Raw genomic sequence first — 18,793 nt, forward strand, 5'->3', positions numbered from 1 at the left:
GCAGAATTAGAGAAATCTAGATGCTCTACAGACAAGTTTGGACTTTGTCAGATAGGCAATTAAAAAGGCATCTTTACTATCAGTGCAGGGTGGATAGATTTTGAATATGGGTGGAGCAATTCTTTGAATTTTCTGAAATTTAAAGAAACTTATTGAGAGGACTGGAAACTTACTGAAGAGATTTAATGGCTGAATGGAATGGAATGAGGGAGGGTTTACTTAGAAATGTTTCATGTATAAGTATTGAATTTTATGCAAATTCATTATTATTCAAGGTTTTTGTTTGTAGAACATAAAGAAAAGCAATACAAACAAACCAACAATCAATTGTAATTTCACCATCTAGAATAAAAGTTAATTTTTTAATTGAATTTACTGTTATACTGTTCTTAGTGCTTGTAAAATAATATAGTTTATATTCTACAAATATGGAATCAAAACACACATACTGTATTATTGCAATTTCAGGACTTGAAAAATAGAGGATTAAATACCATTTGATAACAAGAGTGGGAGAAAACTTTCCATATGTATTTTGTGGTATTGACCTGTTTATTGTGGACAGATTTTCTAGAGTAGAGCAGAGACTCTGAGCCAGGATAATGGAAGATCAGAATAGCGATGAGGGGAGATGAAGTGGAATAGACAATCTTTGAAACATAGAATTGGGGTTCCTGACACTTGAGGCTTGTGAGATAATGAGCTGTAGGCAGGACATTGAGAGGACACTCTAATTGTGGTATGTTTGATAATTGTGATCAGGGAATTGACAAATTTTCTAACAGTAAAGTTTCTCACATCTATCTTCAAAATTTATCCAACTCTATGGGTGACTTCCAGTTAAAATAACAAGAGTTCAGTGTGAGAGGTCTATATGGTAAGGGGTGCAATTGCATTAAAAGTTTGCGTTGAACATACTGTCAGTGAATTAGGACAGTCTTCAAATTTAGAGGTTAGGGGTAAGGGCTGCTTTTTTTTTTTTTTTGCTTATTAATGAATTGATGTAATTAATGATTAATTCATGTTTCTTTTCCCCCTTCATAAATATATAGGCTGACTGTGTTGTTATTATTGGAGGGAAATCAAGGGAAGTAGGGAAATGGATGGATGACAAGTGTGACAACAAGCGAGGCTATGTATGCCAGATGCTTCCTGGTAAGATCTACCAAAGGTTGCCTGTATGTAAGAGCTGTGTTTTTAAAAAGTGTCACAATTTTGCTGTGAACTTTAAATTGTTGAAAAATACAAGTACTTACAAAAACTGACCACTCTCTTGCTTGATCCTCACTTTCATCCATAACAGACAAAAGCAGTGGTTTCTATATTTTATTCATGAGTGTGTGTGCATCCTTCATCCATTACCAGAGAGTTCTGTGCAGATTAAACTTGAACATTTTTTGAATTTTGTTTGAAAATTGGGCTGTTTGTCTAATTGTGACTTTTTACAAATATGGAATCAAAACACACACACTCTGTTGTTGCAATTTCAGGACTTGAAAAACAGAAGATTAAATACAGTTTGATAAAGAGAGTGGGAGAGAACTTTCCATATATATTTTGTGGTGTTGACCTGCTGATTGTGGACAGATTTTCTGGAGTAGAGCAGAGACTCTGCGACTTTATAAAAAATGTTAGTGTGAGAGCACATAGGTTCAAATTGCATAATTTGAGAACCATTGACACAAAGCATCAATTATGCTTTGGTGTTTGTTGTATGTCCTGTATTAAAGCAAGGTATCTGATTTTTTTTTCTTTTCATCTTAGGAAGTTCACCTATGGTTAAATGAAAATAAAGGAGAATGTAATTATTTATTTAGAATCAAGATTATTTATTTAGAATCAAGATAATGATTACATGCATTTTAGTTTCTATCGAAACTACAACAAAAATGTCTAGCTATACAAGAAGAAGTTAGATTAGAAATGAGCATGGAGGGTGAGGTGGGTTGCTGTTATTCTGAGTAAAGCTCTTAGAGGATCAGTTTGAGAAGAAGATACTTACTCTCTCTGATCTAACAGGTTTTTCTATTTTCTGGAAAATCAGGGAGCTATTGTCTTCTTATGACAAAGACTGAAAATCATTTCAGATGATTGAAAAGTACTGCAGAAATTCCAAACTTCTCTACTCCCCAGAACGAGTCTTGGGGTGCCAGTAATGCCAAGGCATGCCGTCTGGGCCTCTGTCCTTTGGGCAAAGGGGGAGGCTCCTTGTTATAATTCACAAGTGTATTTAAAATCTTTTTTTCTTATTATGAGATAAATGATAGACTATCTGCACCAATAAAATACTTAGAAAATTTTTAATAAATTAATCTTAAGCAGATAACATTAGCGGAAAAAGGAAGAATATAAATTTTATAGATTATCAGTTATGCAAAAAATACAATAATCCCCTTTAGAAAATAGGAACAAAAATACCATGAAAAATGGATTAAAACCTGAATAGTGATTATCTTTGGATAGTGGGGTAAAGACTTCAACTCCTTCATTGAATTTTTGCACGTATTTCAAACCTTCTCACTCTCCACAAAAGTGTGTTACATACATTATGTGTAATACATATTTATATTTTAGGTATGTAGGTATAAATTATAAGGAAAATATGAACTGTTGAGAGGTAATTTTTAGTTGGTTAGAGTATCGGTTATGTTTTCTCTTTATGTTTTTGTGTATTTTCTAGAATTTCAACAAAGACTATATTATGTATCTTTTAAATTGTTGCTTTGTTTTTATTCATATGTATAGGAACATATAGGAATAAAAAACATGAATATACATGTATGAATAGGTAGGGAAAATGACAGTTTATAAAATACATAATGCATGTATAAAATACATAATACACATATAACCTACAAACTAACCACCTGAAAATGACTCAGTATTTTAGTTTTTCCTAGTATTATTTCTCTGAATGTTTTAACAAGCAAGCAAATAGATAGGTTAACTGTTTCCTAATTATATGTAGCCATCCATGAAACTTTTTTATCTAGCTTTATATCAAACTTCATGTGACACTTTTAGTTGTCCAAAATTTTCCATTGATATTAAATCAAGCCCAGATCTCTCCAAGTTGGGAAATGATAAGATTGTTAAGTTCGTATAGGTTGCAACATTTAAAGGGGTCTGTCCTGGTTTTCTGGATTTAATGATATTTTACCAACACAAGATGGCAGCAACAGCAGAAGAAAGGGGAAGATACTCTTGCTTGCTGAAAGGGAGTTGTTACCTTACCAGGCATAATCCAAAGTAAGTTTGGCATTTGTGTAGTGACAGAACAAGGTAGATGGTGAATTGGGTTGGTATAAAGTGGAGCACATCAGAGAATCAGCCAAGACAAAACTAGTAGGGAAAGATTTTGAGAACCATAGACCAGGGGTGGTGGCTTGTTCTATAAAGAGAGAGATTTTCATTTCGTACAAAGTTACAACTTCTCAACTCTGCCATAAGCAAATGAGTGAAAATGTGTTCCAATAAAGCTTTATTTATAGACACAAATTTGAATTTCATATTCACATTGTCTATGTGTCAAGAAATATTAATTTTTGGGTGCCTCCCCCGGTGGCACAGGCGGTTGAGCACAGCATTGTGGAGCTGTCCGCAGCCTCTGCAGCATGGGTTCGATCCTGGCTGGCCAGGGAGATACCCACATGCGCGGCAGACCTCTCCTGTTTCACCCACTGCTCCCCTCAGCAGTGTATTTTGGTCGGTCTGCCTTTCTGTTCCCCACTCTGCCTCTGGTGAATCCCTTACCCTCCCACACATCTGGCCTGTGCCCTGGTTCTTGTATGCATGAATGAATAAATCTTTTTTTTTTAAAGATTGATTTATTTGATTTATTGATTTATGCATACAAGAGCTGGGGTACAGGTCAGAGATGTGGAGGGGGTGAGAGGATTCACCAGAGACAGAGTGGGGAGTAGAACAGGCAGATTTACGGATGTACACTGCTGAGGGGAGCAGCGGACGAGTCAGGAGAGGTCTGCTGTGCCATGTGGGTTGCTCCCTGGCTGGCCGGGGATCGAACTCATGCTTCAGAGGCTGTGGATTGCTTCATAGTTTCTGTCTTAACCCCTTGAGCCACCAAGGAGGCCCCCAAGAATTAATAAATCTTTTTTAAAAAAAATTAAAATTTTTGAACCATTTAAAAACCGTTCTTTGCTTGTGGACTATGAAAACAGTACCAGGCCAGATTTCACCCTCTGTCTGTCTTTTGCTGACCCTTGATCTAGGGCATCAGCTAAGGCACATAGAGAAAAGCTCTCTTTTTGGGTCTTGATGAAAGTAGTTTAAAGTATGGGTGGAGCCTAAAGCAATGATTAGAAACCACTGCTAGGACATTGAGGAAGAAAGATCAGAAAGTCAAAATGACTTGGCTTATATTAACTATAACCGCAGAGTCAGTTTGGTCAAGATATGGGCTGTCTGGATAAAGGAAGAGGAAATTATTGGTAAGAGTATAATACTGACATCAAGGGTAAAAGAACTAAGGACAGGTGTATGACTTTGTTGTCGGTTTTTTTTTTTTTTTTTTGAGTCTGTGAGTTTGGAGTACAGGGTCCTTGGGTTCACTCTGGGAAAGGTGTCACCAGAGCTCCCCTTTCAGCGACACACAGTGAGTTTCCCAGGCAGGTTTCTCCACAACACAGAGACATTAGTTATATTTAAAAAACAGGTTTATTAGGGAAAAGGGACAGAAGAAGAAAGGACACTTGTATAACATAAGTGGGCAGGGAGAGCTGCCCCGAAGGGACAGGTTTGCTAAGAGGCCTGCATGGTTGCAGGCGGGCAGCCTTGAGGAGAGCTGCCTCCGCTGAGAGAGGTCAGTGAAGAGAAGTCCCGACATGGGACAGGTCACAGGCAGGCAGGAGGCTGCTGCCCTGCAGGAGAGAGTTGGTGAAAAGAAGCACCTGCATAGTCACAGCCTGTGCAGACACTGAACTGATACTGTCTTCTTCTATTTTGGAGGGGCTCATTCCTTGTGAGTCGTCAGTTGGTTGCTAATTTTGGATAACTATGTAGAATTTGAAAGGGACCAGAGATTCTACAATGGACTCAATCTCCATAGCTTTTTTTTTTTTCTAAAGATGTATTTATTTATACAAGAACTGGGGTACTGGTTAGACGTGCTGGAGGGTGAGAGAATTCACCAGAGACACAGCCGGGAACAGAAAAGGCAGACTGACGAAATACACTGCTGAGGGGAGCAGCGGGTGAGACAGAAGAGGTCTGTCTCACCATGTGGGTATCTCCACGGCTGGTGGGGATCAACCTGTTACTACAGAGGCTGCGGACAGCTTCACGGCGCTGCGCTCAACCGCCTGCACCACCAGGGAGGCCCTCTGTTTTTAAAAAAAGATTATGCATACAAGAACTGGTGTACAGGCCAGAGGTGTGGCGGGCGGGGGGCGAGGGGTGGGGGTGTGTGTGAGAGGATTCACCAGAGACAGAGTGGGAAATAGAACCGGCAGATTGACTGAAATACACTGCTGAGGGGAGCAGAGGGTGAGACAGGAGAGGTCTGCTGTGCCATATGGGTAGGTCCCTGGCTGACCAGGGATTGAACTCATGCTTCAGAAGCTGCAGACTCCTGGTGGTGCAAGGGGTTAAAGCACAGTGCTATGAAGCTGTCAATCTCCCTATCTTTACCCTTGGATGTGCCCTCAGATACCTGGTTGGATTTTATGCTTTGTAATCTACGTGTCCACGCCTAAGGGTACTAGTTTCTGCAACTCTCCTCTGCGTCTAAAGAGCTCGGTTTCCATAGCTGTGTCAATGTCCATGGTATTCTATTCTACCCCTACCTCCTTGTATGTGTTGGGCTTCTGGTCTTGTGACGCACCTGCTTCTCAGTTGTTTTTCTATTCTTGTCCTTCATCAACTTCATTCCAGAACTTAAACTAATCTTGTCAAGGTACATTACACAGAGGTGGAGACAAATCAATACAAGAAGATGCAGATTCATGGATCAAGTGGAACAGATTGAGGAAAGGGGAAGAAAACTATTCTTGACATTGAAATTCAACCAAAATGGAAAAATAAAGATGATTGATGACAGGATGATAGATATTCTTTAATTTATAGGATTGGCAAAAAGAATTAGTTTATGCGTTTCTTTCATCCAGATACTAGATCTCATTAGATTTGCTAATCTTTTTGTTTCTTTCATTTCAAAATTTGATCATATATCTGCCTTAATATTCTAAATATAGTTTTGAAATTAATTTAAGCAGGCACACTGATTAAAAATAAAGCAATCTTTTTGGTTTTAAATAGCTTTTGAAAATATTTTAAACAACTAATGGTTTGGATTTGTGCTATTTTGATTATGTTTATGATGTATGAGATTAGTAGTCATTTACTGATGCCACTCAAGTATTGTTTATTGATAATGCTAATGAAGATTATCTTTTTATTCCAGATTCTTCATTGACTAATCCTCCAACAACAGCTTCGACAGATGGCTTTATTAAATATGGTGAAAGTAGCTACTCACTCATAAAGTTAAAGTTACCATGGCTTAAAGCACAGGATTACTGCAAATTTCACAGTTCCTTTATGGCTAGCATTCTAGATCCCTATAGTAACGCATTTGCATGGATGCAGACACAATCACTTAATGAACCTGTGTGGATTGCCCTGAACAGTAACTTGGTAAGATGCTGGAAACATGAGACTTAATAGGATTGAGATATTGTGATTGAATATGGTTCTCTTTCTGTTCATTATGTTGAACCCTTATTAAGTATAAGAAATTGTTCCAGGTAGTGTGAATGATGCTAACAAGAGCAAGACCCAATTTTTAAAGACTCCAGTGCCTTCAAGGACCTAGCAGGCTAGTGATGAATGTCAGAAAATAAATGAAAACTTATTTAAGGCTCAACTTGCTTTTAAGTGTTAAAATTAATTTCTGTCTAAGCTGTTTTATTTATTCACCTATTTCTTTCTAGTGTTATGATTATTATCATACCTTGGGAATTAAGAAAGCAATCCAGGAGCACAGCTGCTTGTTAAAGGACATACTTTTTATTTATTTATTTATTTTTTTGTGGGACCCTCGCCGGCGGCCGGGGAACGAACCGGCGCTGTAGAGGCTGCGGGCAGCCTCGCAGCCCAGCGCTCAACCGCTGTGCCACCAGGGGAGGCCCCATACTTTTAATTTTTTTGTGGCAAGTCATACTAGAGTTGTTATTTCTCCTAAAGATGTGGAACTTCCTTCCATGTGTGACAAATATCATATTTCATCAATTCCTGGTATTCCATAGCAGAAAAAACTAGCTGGCAGAGAATGGGGTTGGATGAGGAATGAGGCATAGAATTAAGGGAGCTGCCAAAAATATTCCTAAAATGAATCTTCTCTGATGCCTTGTGATCCACCTCCCATCCATCCATCCGCCCATCCATCCATGTCACTTTTCCTTGCAAATATGATGGTCTTCTAGTCACCTTTCAGGGACTGTTGTTTTTATCTGCATATTGTTTTGTTGTATTTGTGGGGAGGAGGTGAGCCTGGTGTCTTTACTCTTCCATCATCTTGTTAGAATGAGTTTAAAATAGATTTATATTTTTTGAAAGACTCAGTAGGTTTCCACTGTACCAGTATTTGTAATTAAACAATACTATTGTCTTCCTTACATCTATGGACTTAATTATTACATAAACATTATTTGATTGAATATGGTAGAATACCATAAAATTAAAACTTGAAAAAATACTTGCTTTGGATTTTATCATTGACTCTTTGGTAATTGGCTTAGTAAATTAACTATTGCATTAAAAAACAAATATTTGAATTGTTTAAAAGTTCAGTTATCTCTGATGTTAAATATCATCTGTTTTTAGGCATTACCTATAAAATCTTTTAGACAATTATAAGAATATGATAGATAAGTGATATTTTTGAAAGTTATCAATCTATGTGACAATAAGTTTGTTCAACCAAATTTAATAAGAAATTGAGTGTGCAAATGGAAAAAAAAAACAGCAACAGGGTTTTTGTTTTGTTTTGTTTTGTTTTAAATGCCATACTGGTTCATTATAGTTGAAAGATCACCTAACTGGAAGTGAGAGACTTAGATTCCTTATGACTCTAATGTCTTAGAGACCGTCCCTAAGTCATTTGTCACTGGTACTATTTCAACAACCAAACAGTAACCTACTAGTTCAATGAAAATTATGTGATTTTTTATCATTTCAACTATAAGTATTTTATTTTTTCTGAAGATAAAACTTTTTTGTACTGAAAACCTGCAAATAAAGGAGTTTCAGAAAATAAGACATAGGTTTTTAAATCAGTGTTTTCAAATTACCTTTCAAGACTGTATTCATGAGAATCTCAAGCAAGTTATCTTTTTTAAGGATACAGTTACTGAATTCATTTGGTAGAAATGATCTCTAATGTTCTTTTTATCCCCCAGTGTTGAAGAGTCTTTGTGAAATCACAGTCTTAAATGTACATCTTGGTCCTCATTTGGTTCTTTTGGTATTTTCTTTTGGTATTTTGGTATTTTCTAAGCAAGGCTTAATGGTTGTTTTTGTTCTTGCAGACCAATAATGAATATGTTTGGACTGATAAATGGAGGATGAGGTACAGTAATTGGGCTGCTAATGAGCCCAAACTGAAGTCTGCATGTGTTTATTTGGGTAATGATGGCTACTGGAAGACAGCACATTGCAATGAAAGTTTTTATTTTCTCTGCAAAAGATCAGATGGTAATTGACTTCACAAAAACAATCAAGGAATTTGAAACTTTCTCAATAAACAAATTCATAGCACTTGATATTATTACACAATAATATGTCTTGGGTAACTTAAGAATAAGATAAAACATATTCCTTCACTTAGCAAAAGAATGACTTGGTAATAAACAAATATATATATGTATAGATAGATCACAATAATGGAGGCAGAAAATTTCCTTCATTGCTAGGATTTGTTTTTTATGAATTTCTGATTTTTGTTTTTTAGACAACTCTCTGAATCTGATGTCAGATTACTCAGGACATTATGATTACTTTTGATGTGAATAGCACATCTATATCAAAATAATTTTATCAGAATGGGTATAGATTTGGTAAAGTTAGTGATAGTATAGTAATACAGTTGTAGAATGCGTTCTAGAATCAGACAGTGGTGAAGTTGTAGAATTGTAACTATAATATTTAGTTACATCACAGATATCAGTCATAGTTATGTAGGGTCTTTATTGATTAGGATCCAGAAAAGGCAAAGTGTCTTGAAGGGAAAGTTCATAAATGAATTTTGGGTGACTTTTTGGAGAGAACTATATTTGTAGGTGTCTACATTCTTATTTATGGGTGTGATTGCCATGAAATCATAGTACATGCTCTTATAAAATTCTTCAAAAGCCAATAATAAAAATGGTGCATTCAAGTAATTGCCATTGAAACATTTTTTAGGGTAAAGGTAGATGATGAATTTGCCTTAGCTTCTAATGTATTATTCTGTTATTAGAGAAACTTCAGATTTTACTTTATTTTAAATGTTTTTTGTTAACAGAAATCCCTGCCACTGAACCTCCACAGCTGCCTGGGAGATGCCCAGAGTCAGAGCACACAGCCTGGATTCCTTTCCATGGTCACTGCTACTATATTGAGTCTTCATATACAAGAAACTGGGGCCAGGCATCTCTGGAATGTCTTCGAATGGGTAAGTGCCACATTTACTGTAAGGAAATCCCATGATTGCCTTTTCTGGATTACCACAATACTGATAACACTGTACTTTAAGAATGTGAGGAATAGGGCCTCTCTAGTAGTGCAAGGGGTTAAGCACAGCACTATGAAGCAGTCACAGCCTCTGCAGCATGAATTCAGTCCCCAGCGGACAGGAAGCTACCCACATGGTGCAACAGACTTCTCCTGTCTTGCCCTCTGCTCCCCTCAACATTGTATTTCATTCAATCTGTCTGTTCTGCTCCCCACTCTCTTGGTGAATCCGCTAACCTCCTGCACCTCTGGCCTGGACCCCAGCTCTTAAATGCATAAATAAATAAATCTTAAAAAAAAGGCGAGGAATAGAAAAATACCTGTTTGTTTTTCTTAATTTGTATTGTAACAGAATGATGTTAACATGCCCCTAAATGTAATTTCTAATATTACAGCCTCAAAATTATGAAGAATTCCAGTAGGAAAGAATCATTTGCTGAACAAGTCTTTCTTACTTTCTGCCCTAATATTAATCATTGTTTGAATTCTTAGTTTCAGTTATCCAGAATGTTGTAGACACACCTTATCACTGAAAAAACTCAAGTTTTACAATGAGCCATTTCAGTCCAGCTATCTTACTTGTGAAGAAAAACAAAACAAAATCCAAATAGATCTGTCATAGATGGATAATTCCCCCTCCCCCAAATAAAAATGTCAAGTGAAGTTAATTTTTCAGGCTGTATCTAGAAATCTGTTTAAGTCCCATTGAGTATTTGTTTAAAGAGTTGTTTATTTTTTATACAAGAACCAGGGTACAGGCCAGATACACAGGAGGGTGAGAGAATTCACCAGAGCCAGAGTGGGGAACAGAACAGGCAGACTGACGAAATACACTGCTGAGGGGAGCAGTGGGCGAGACAGGAGAGGTCTGCTGCGCCATGTGGGATTCTCGCTGGCCGGCTGGGATGGAACCCATGCTGCAGAGGCTGTGGACAGCTTCACAATGCAGCGCTCAACCACCTGTGCCACCAGGGAGGCCCCCCACTGAGTATTTTATGAATTATTTTTACCAGGGTTCTTCATTCAACCCTTAGGTTCTTTCAAAAGTCAGCCTCAAGTTTTGACTTAATTTTGTATTTAGTTTTCTCATCTTTACCGAGGTATAACTGATACACAGTTAAGTGTATGATGTGATGATTTGATATACATTGTTAAAGGATTTTTCCCATCAAGTTACCTAGCACATTATCACCTAACTTATTTCCCTACATCTCAGTTTTATTTTGTAAGGACATTTAAATCCTAGTCTCTTAGTAAATTTCAATGAATGCAAAAATGTTTCATCTATAGTGACCGTATTATACAATACTAGATCCTAAGACCTGCTTTATCTTATAACAGGTTTGTACCCTTTGACAAACTTCTCCCTGTTTCCTCTACCCCTGACCCCTAGCAACTAACTTTTTACTTTCTGTTTCTATGAGTTCAACTTTAAAAAAAAAATCACTTATAAATGATACCATGCAGTACTTGTCTATCTCTGTTTGATTTATTTAACTTAGCATAATGCTTTCCAGGTTAATCAATGTTGTTACAAATGGCAGACTTTTAAAGACTGAGTTATATTCCTCTGTGTGTGTGTGTCTGTGTGTGTGTGTGTTACATTATCCATCTATCTGCCAATGGGAACTTGGATTGTTTCCATACCTTGACTCTTATGCATAATGCTGCAACACATGTGGGAACAGAGATATCTCTTCAACGTAGTGATTTCATTTTCTTTGGGTATAACCAAGATATGGTATTTCTGGATCAACTGGTAATTCTGCTTTGAATTTCCTATGAAAACTCCATACCATTATCCCTAGAGACTATATTAGTTTATATTCCCTCCAACAGTGCATAGCGTTCCCCTTTCTCCACATCTCTCTAGCATATTTTCTTTTTTGACTCTTTGATAATAGCCATTTAGGTCCTTTGTCTATTAAATTTTTTTCTTTTGTTATTGAGTTTTATAAATTGTTTGTATATTTTAGATTTTAACCCCACTAGAGGATTTGTGCTTTGCAAATATTTTCTCCCTTTCCATAGGTTGCCTTTTCATTTTGTTGATTTCCTTTGTCTTGCAGAAGCTTTCATTTTGAGGTAGTCGCATATCTTTATTTTTTGCTTCTGCTCTCTTTGCTTTTGGTGTTAACTCAAAAAAAAAAAAAAAAAAACCCAACATTGCTAGGACTTATGTTAAGGAGTTTGTCCCTGTTACTGCTTCAATTATATTCCTTTGTACTCTTTAGTCATTTCTACCCACTGGCATAAGCTTCTTAGGCATATGATATAATCTACACATCTTTGCATTTCCTACAGTGACTCATTCAGTTCCTGTACACAAATGATGCTTTAAAATCATATTTTCAGAATGAAAGCTGAAATTTCGAGAAGGCGAATATCCACTCTTTGAAATTCTTCCCTTAAGTGGAAATGTTGGCATGCTTTTTATTGCTCTTAATATAAATACTGTGTTCATAAAAAATATTTTCAATTATTTAAGTATACTTCTGTCATATTTATTTTTTATAATTTGTAGGTTCTTCTTTGGCTTCCATTGAAAATGCTGCTGAATCAAGTTTTCTGTCCTATCGAATTGAGCCACTTCAAAGCAAAACCAATTTTTGGATAGGATTGTACAGAAATGTTGAAGGTAATACTTCAAAATGTTGTATGTAAGACCAGTTTTCAACTCCATAAAGTCTTGCCTTAAATAATGATTAATATGTGAGAAGTTTGAAAAATCAAACCTATACTTTCTTATGCGATAGGAACTGAAATTTTAAATGACTCACATATTATTCACTCTTGAAAGTTGCTAATTCAAAGACTGTAGCTATATGCTAGAAAAAAAATTAGAGAAGGGTAAATTACATTTGGAATAATAGGGACTAAAATTTCAACTAAAGCTATATAAGAAATATAGTCTTAGTTTCCTCCTCACTCGTAATTAGTCATTGTAATCTTGCCTATAAAATCTGGTGATGAACAACGACTGTAATGTAAAATAATATGCTTAGAAATTTAGCATGAATAAATTGAATTTATTGTAAGATGGATTATTTTTAAATTCTCTTTCTATTGTCTTTATTTGTTCATTAGGAATGTGGCTCTGGATAAACAACAATCCAGTTTCTTTTGTCAACTGGAACACAGGGGATCCCTCTGGTGAACGAAATGATTGTGTAGCTTTAGTTGCAGCTACTGGGTTTTGGAAAAACATTCACTGCTCATCCTACAAAGGATATATTTGTAAAAGACCCAAAAGTAAGTAAAAATTGGTCCTATGGTATTTGTGTTCATAGGCCATCATTTCTTTCTAATATTAATATGTCAGGTATGGGATTATAATTTCATTGTAAGTCCTTTGCAAGCTTCCCCCTTATACATGGGAAAAACCCAGTCAGCCCTAGTGATCAATTGCAGTCTGCAGATGTGAGTAAGCATGAAACACTCTGCCTGCTTAGGTGTCATAATGATTTTGGTACATCAACATCATTAGATATCCATGCCTGTGGATATGCAAAGTTGCAAGCATTTGGGACAGCCAGCTTACAAAACAGTGTGGCTTGAGAGGGAAGGGGTGATCAGTCTTCCCTGTTGAACTAGAAGGGGCCAGCATTATGGAGAAGAATCAGAATTTATTACAAAATAAATCATGAAAGACCAGTTAAGTTTTCTTCTGAGATTGAGTGGCATACCATATAAAGATGGGTAATGGGGGAATTTAATAGTGTTAAATGCTCATGATGTGATGCTATGTAGACTTTACTATTTTTGTGACATTCCACTCTTGCCTTCCCAAAAGATCAGATTATTAAGTAGATCATGATTTAAATAAATGAGTTAGATCAACTACTACTCCATGCCCAGTAGATTTTATTATTTTAGTCTTTCAAAACTTGGTTCTGAGATATGACAGCCTTTAGCACAATGATGGAGTCTCACTTTACTGTTCTTTCAAATGCCTTGTAATATTTCAGAATGCAGTGAACCAATTTCTAGAATTCATTATTTGTGGGTAGATTGGGTAGATCTTGAGGCTGAGTATCAAGGACTTAAATGCAACTCAGAGTATCATATTTTCAGATTTTTGAATAGATTCAAACTCAACAGATAGCCAGAAGATGCTGCTAAATAAGTTCAATCTACCTACCTACCAACCTATCAATCACCTATCAATCTATATAGTGTATCATCATGAACCAAATGTATCTATCCAACCATATCATGTTATGTCATCTCATATTTATCATGAACAAAATGTGTAAGATTCCATGTGAAATGAAAGATACTAACTATATGCAATTATTATGTTTTATATGTATTTAATGAATTTCTTATTTTACAGTTGTTGATGCTGAACCTACTCACACTTTAGTTACAACAAAAGGTAAGATCATTATAAAATTTCAAGTTCTTTATTAGAAACACATCAATACAGTTTGTTTTAAAAAATCATACTAAGCATTCCCTACACATCCTGCACTCTCAGCAGAATTGCTTAAGCTGCACTAGCCCTTGTCATTGTATCTTCAACCTCCCTTGAATGATACTGTAGAAAAGCATGTTGTCGTTTTTACCTTAAGATGTTTTTGAAGACATTCCTTCCTCTGTTACAAAGATGGAAGAAATTTCCCCCAGGAATTTCTGTGGGTTTCTTTTCTCTTTTTGAGCAAAATTTTCAATTTTTATTTTGTAGATGACTTGAATCAGGTAACTTATCCTCTATAACTCATTTTAATGACAGCTAAAAAATGCCAAGTGAGATTTATGGCTTCCAGTAACCCCCTCCTGAACTTCAGGGGAGCTATTTATTAACTCATTGTACCTATGAGTTCAAATTGCCACTACCCTTATTTTCTGTTTTCCTAATTTTCACACTTGTTTTACATTGTTATCATTATTATTATTATTATATATGTATCTTCATATAATGCATTTGTAAGCTTATTTAAATTATTTTGAAACAGGCATAAATATTTTAAAATGCTCATTAGCTCAATGCCTCAGAGGTAGATTAAGTATTCTTGCAACTGAATAATAACACAAATGTTAAGATAATTCTCCATGTCCTGTGGACTATTGTTTTCATGTTCTGCATTTCTCTTTGACAAGTGTCACTTGAAAGAATATTCATGCATTTTGGCTTTTCAAAAAAGGAAATTGTATTGTTGTCTTTAGCATTTTGTGACCTGCCTTCCTTCATTTTTAAAAATGAATTTATTTATTTTTAGCTGACTCAAGGAAGATGAGTCCTCCCAAGCCATCTTCTAGCACGCCAGGTGTCGTGGTCTTTGTGATCTTCCTGATTTTAGCTGGTGCTGGCTTCGCTGCTTACTACTTTTATAAGAAAAGACGTGTACCCTTACCTCCAGAAGGCACTTTTGAAAACACTCTCTATTTTAACAGTAGATTGAGTCCAGGAACTAGTGACACAAAAGATCTTGTGGGCAACATTGAACAGAATGAGCATGCAGTCATCTAATATCAACATGTGATGTAGATATATTTGAGCTTCCTAAAATAGTAGCTCAAATATTAGGGTCTTTCATTCAATGTGATTGTTTCCTTTAGAATTAGTACTGTGTTGTGCTGGTCTGTCATTTTTTCTTTGTCTAATTGAAAAAAAAAATTAGAAAATACCATTTTCTAGCTTGGCAAGAGATTTTTCACAAAAGAGGGATAGGAATATTGACTACCACTTTAAAAAATATCTCATGTAAATACACAACACAGCAATGTCAACATTTGAACATCATTGGTGTGTAGCTGCTAGTAACTGCATGCAGAGCAAAGAACCTCAGAAGCATCCACCCTCCATTTTCTGAAATAGGTGAAGGAGTTCACAAAGAAATTTTGCCTATTGAATTGTAATTCAGTCATAGAAGATGATTTAAAAATCAAGTATCAATAACCTCATGTGGCATAAAAATTTAGTCCCTTTTTTTTTTCTTTTACCTATATAGATTTTCACTCCAGGTATCACCATTGTATTTGTACATGTGCAGAATGAATACTGTAGCTGAAAATCTTGTTTTTCCCCAAACAGGGTGTTCCAGGTTGAGTATTGCAAATGTGTTCTTTGTCCTGTTACTTGTATATCAGGAATGCAAAGATGTGAAATAAAAATGTAAATTTGCATAACTGGATGTACTGAGATAATGTGAAATACACCTCAAACACATCTGTTTTTAGCAGATTTGTATTTTGGTCATCCTGGCAAGTGTAAATTTTCTTTTAAATGAGATTTATTTATCTATTTACTTTATACTTAACCATTTTCTTAAAGCAAACCATATTATTGATAGAGGAATTCTTTAAATTAAACCCTTTATTTCTTTGAAAAAAGATAATAATGCTAAAACACTATGTGTAAAAGGTGTTTCATAACAACTTGCAAATTTCCCCCATAACCATCTCTCAACCCAGAATTCAATAATCAAAGGCACTATTATTGGGAATTATTTTGTCATTTCTTTGTGCTTAAGAATTTTGTCTGAGATAAAGCTTCATGTTCACTGTGAAATACTTTGGCGGTTTCATACCTCACACAGGTACCACACTGCCAGCTCATCCTTGCCTTTCTCAAGGCATTGCTGAATGGCAGGCCTTTTTTACCTGAGTTCATTGGCAAAACTCCATGGATGGTGTGAAAGGGTCTGTGAAGGCTCCCAAATTGTATGTAAAACGTGGTCTCCATAGGTAATTGTACCTCTTTCTTTCTGGAAGAAAATAGCTAAATTAAAAAAAAATCCATAATTCAATAAAACAGCAGCGTATTGGGTAAAAGTAGGATAGAGTTCCTAATATCCCAACTTAGATAGGTAACAGGTAGAAACAGGAAGTGGAGATAGGGAATTGTAGAAAAAGGCTGTTGAGCACAAACAACTTCTCACATCTCAAACAATAGAAAACAAAATGCTTTTCATTTTCCTGGTAAGAAAATATGTTTCATTTGAAGAAGTTCCAATGACAACAATGGCTGCAGCATAAAGCAACATGTAGTTAATCCCTTACTATGTCTGTGTGTGTGTGTATGTGTTTGTGTGTGTACTCAAGAATCAACAAATACTAGGGACATGGAATAAGGTGAGAAACATGAATGAGTGTGGTTTACAAATTCTTTACACAAGTCACTTTCATTCTTATTGAGAACTGTGTTTTCTAGAAAATCTTCAAACAGCGTATATCTAAGACATCCATGTCTTATCTCTTCAAGAAACAGTGTATTCGGCGGAATGCTGAGTAGTATATTTCACTTTCATATTATCTCCTTAAACATGTAAGTCATCTGTATCTGCAGATCTATCCAAATCCAAAACTGAAATATCAGGGATTTTTTTTTTTTTTTTTTTTTTTTTTTTTTTTTGGAGAGGGCAAAGAGGATTGAGAAGAGCAAGTTTTGGTTTGTTTATTTTATGCATTTTCAGTTGTAATTTTGTTTGTTTTTTAACCAGAAATTCTCTCTGGGGGTTAAATATTTAACGGTTCTCCTAAGCAGCTTTGCTCTGGCTTCAGGTTTCCATCAAAATTCAGCAGCTGGAATATTAGGATAAAATTAAGAATATTTTGGCACAGATGATCTCTCCTGTCCCGCCCATACTCCCTTCCAAGGCACTCATTAAATCTGCCATTTCTGTTCTCAAAAAGAAAAAAAAAATCTAAGCACGTTTTCCCTAGTTGCACTCAAACAATGTGAATAGTCTGTAAATTGAACTCTAAAAATAAAGGTGCTATCTGGAGAGACTGGCAGGCTCTTGATTTATCCATTTTTCAGTACTCACTCATCCTTCAGTTTGTATATTACCCACATCAGATGTTTCTTAAACATTTGATATATGTTCCAGGTATTGAACTAGCTCCTGGAGAGTCAAATGTGGGCAAGAAGCATCCCTTGTCTCCAAGAAGTATACAGTCTAGTGGAGACCCAGATGCAAAAAGATCCTGTGTGAACCTGGTGGTTGCACTGGTAGAAATAGGCGTAAGGTTTTTTTCCCCCAACTTTATTAAGACATAATTGACATATAACATTGTGCAATGGCTTGATACATTTGTATAGTACAAAATGATTAAATAAGGTGTGTTAATACAGTCATTCCCTCACATATTCACAATCCAAAATACATTGAAGAGATCAATGAAGCAGTGGGAGATATAGATGTGGCTTTAGCATGGCAGAACCAGGGTTTGTGGGACTTGAAGATTACCCTTTTGAGGGATCTCTTTAAGAAAAAGAATACATGGGCCTCCCCGGTGGCGCAGCGGTTGAGCGCTGGGTTGCGAAGCTGCCCGCGGCCTCTGCGGCGCCGGTTCGATCCCCGGCTGCTCCCCGGCCACCGGAGGAGGATCCCACATGGTGCGCAGACCTCTCCTGCCACCCGCTGCTCCCCTCAGCAGTGTACTTCGGTCCTTCTGCCTGCTCTGCTCCCCACTCTGGCTCTGGTGAATTCTCTCACCCTCCCGCGCTTCTGACTGTACCCAGTGCATGTATAAACAAAACAAACAAATATAATAAATAAATAAATAAAAACATGCCTCTATAAAAAAAAAAAAAAAAAAAAAAAAAAAAAAAAAAAGAATACAAAATTGCTAGGTACAAAACTGAAAATTTATTCAACATGAAAAAAATCTTGAGAAATTATAAGGTTTTAAAAGCTTGCAGTTATAAGCATTGTAAGTTCAGGACAATTACTATTTTTAATAATTAACTTCTGACATTCTTATTTTTCTTGTATTCTAAAAATATCAATTTTATTAAGCTTATTGCCTTAAATGTGAATCTAGGTGCCCTGTGAATAGAATTGCAAGAATAGAGCCCCTTATCAGTTGATCTTAAAGTAGGGATGTTAACTTGGCTGGACCTGATTTAATCAGTTAAATGGTCTTAAAATTGTGCTTAGATTTTCCCTAGGATGGGGTGACTCATAGCTATAGAACCTGCAGTTCCAGGGTAGTACTGACTTCCCTTTTTGATTGTCTGCCCAATGGATTTCAGACAAAGTCTTGTGTAGACTGCTGCAAGTGCATAAAGCAAGTCCTTGTAATATACCCCTATTAACAGTGGTAACCTGTCCAT

General features: G+C 36.1%; 1 protein-coding gene across 2 annotated transcripts in view; it reads left to right on the forward strand.

Annotated features, from left to right (window-relative positions):
* MRC1 (mannose receptor C-type 1) overlaps positions 1 to 17,046 on the forward strand; it is an 83,782-nt gene extending 66,736 nt beyond the window's left edge. For both annotated transcript variants that reach the window (XM_037510680.2, XM_054695108.1), the window contains exons 24-31: positions 1,053 to 1,155; positions 6,422 to 6,654; positions 8,547 to 8,712; positions 9,521 to 9,670; positions 12,254 to 12,367; positions 12,817 to 12,981; positions 14,066 to 14,107; positions 14,952 to 17,046. In XM_037510680.2, the coding sequence (XP_037366577.1) occupies positions 1,053 to 1,155; positions 6,422 to 6,654; positions 8,547 to 8,712; positions 9,521 to 9,670; positions 12,254 to 12,367; positions 12,817 to 12,981; positions 14,066 to 14,107; positions 14,952 to 15,202 (1,224 nt within the window). In that variant the 3' untranslated portion in view covers positions 15,203 to 17,046. The remainder of the gene's footprint in view (positions 1 to 1,052; positions 1,156 to 6,421; positions 6,655 to 8,546; positions 8,713 to 9,520; positions 9,671 to 12,253; positions 12,368 to 12,816; positions 12,982 to 14,065; positions 14,108 to 14,951) is intronic.
* Positions 17,047 to 18,793: the final 1,747 nt, after the last annotated feature.

The sequence above is a fragment of the Talpa occidentalis genome, unplaced genomic scaffold (genome assembly GCF_014898055.3).
Source record: "Talpa occidentalis isolate TD23 unplaced genomic scaffold, MPIMG_talOcc4v2.1 talOcc4.14, whole genome shotgun sequence".
Classification (NCBI taxonomy): domain Eukaryota; kingdom Metazoa; phylum Chordata; class Mammalia; order Eulipotyphla; family Talpidae; genus Talpa; species Talpa occidentalis.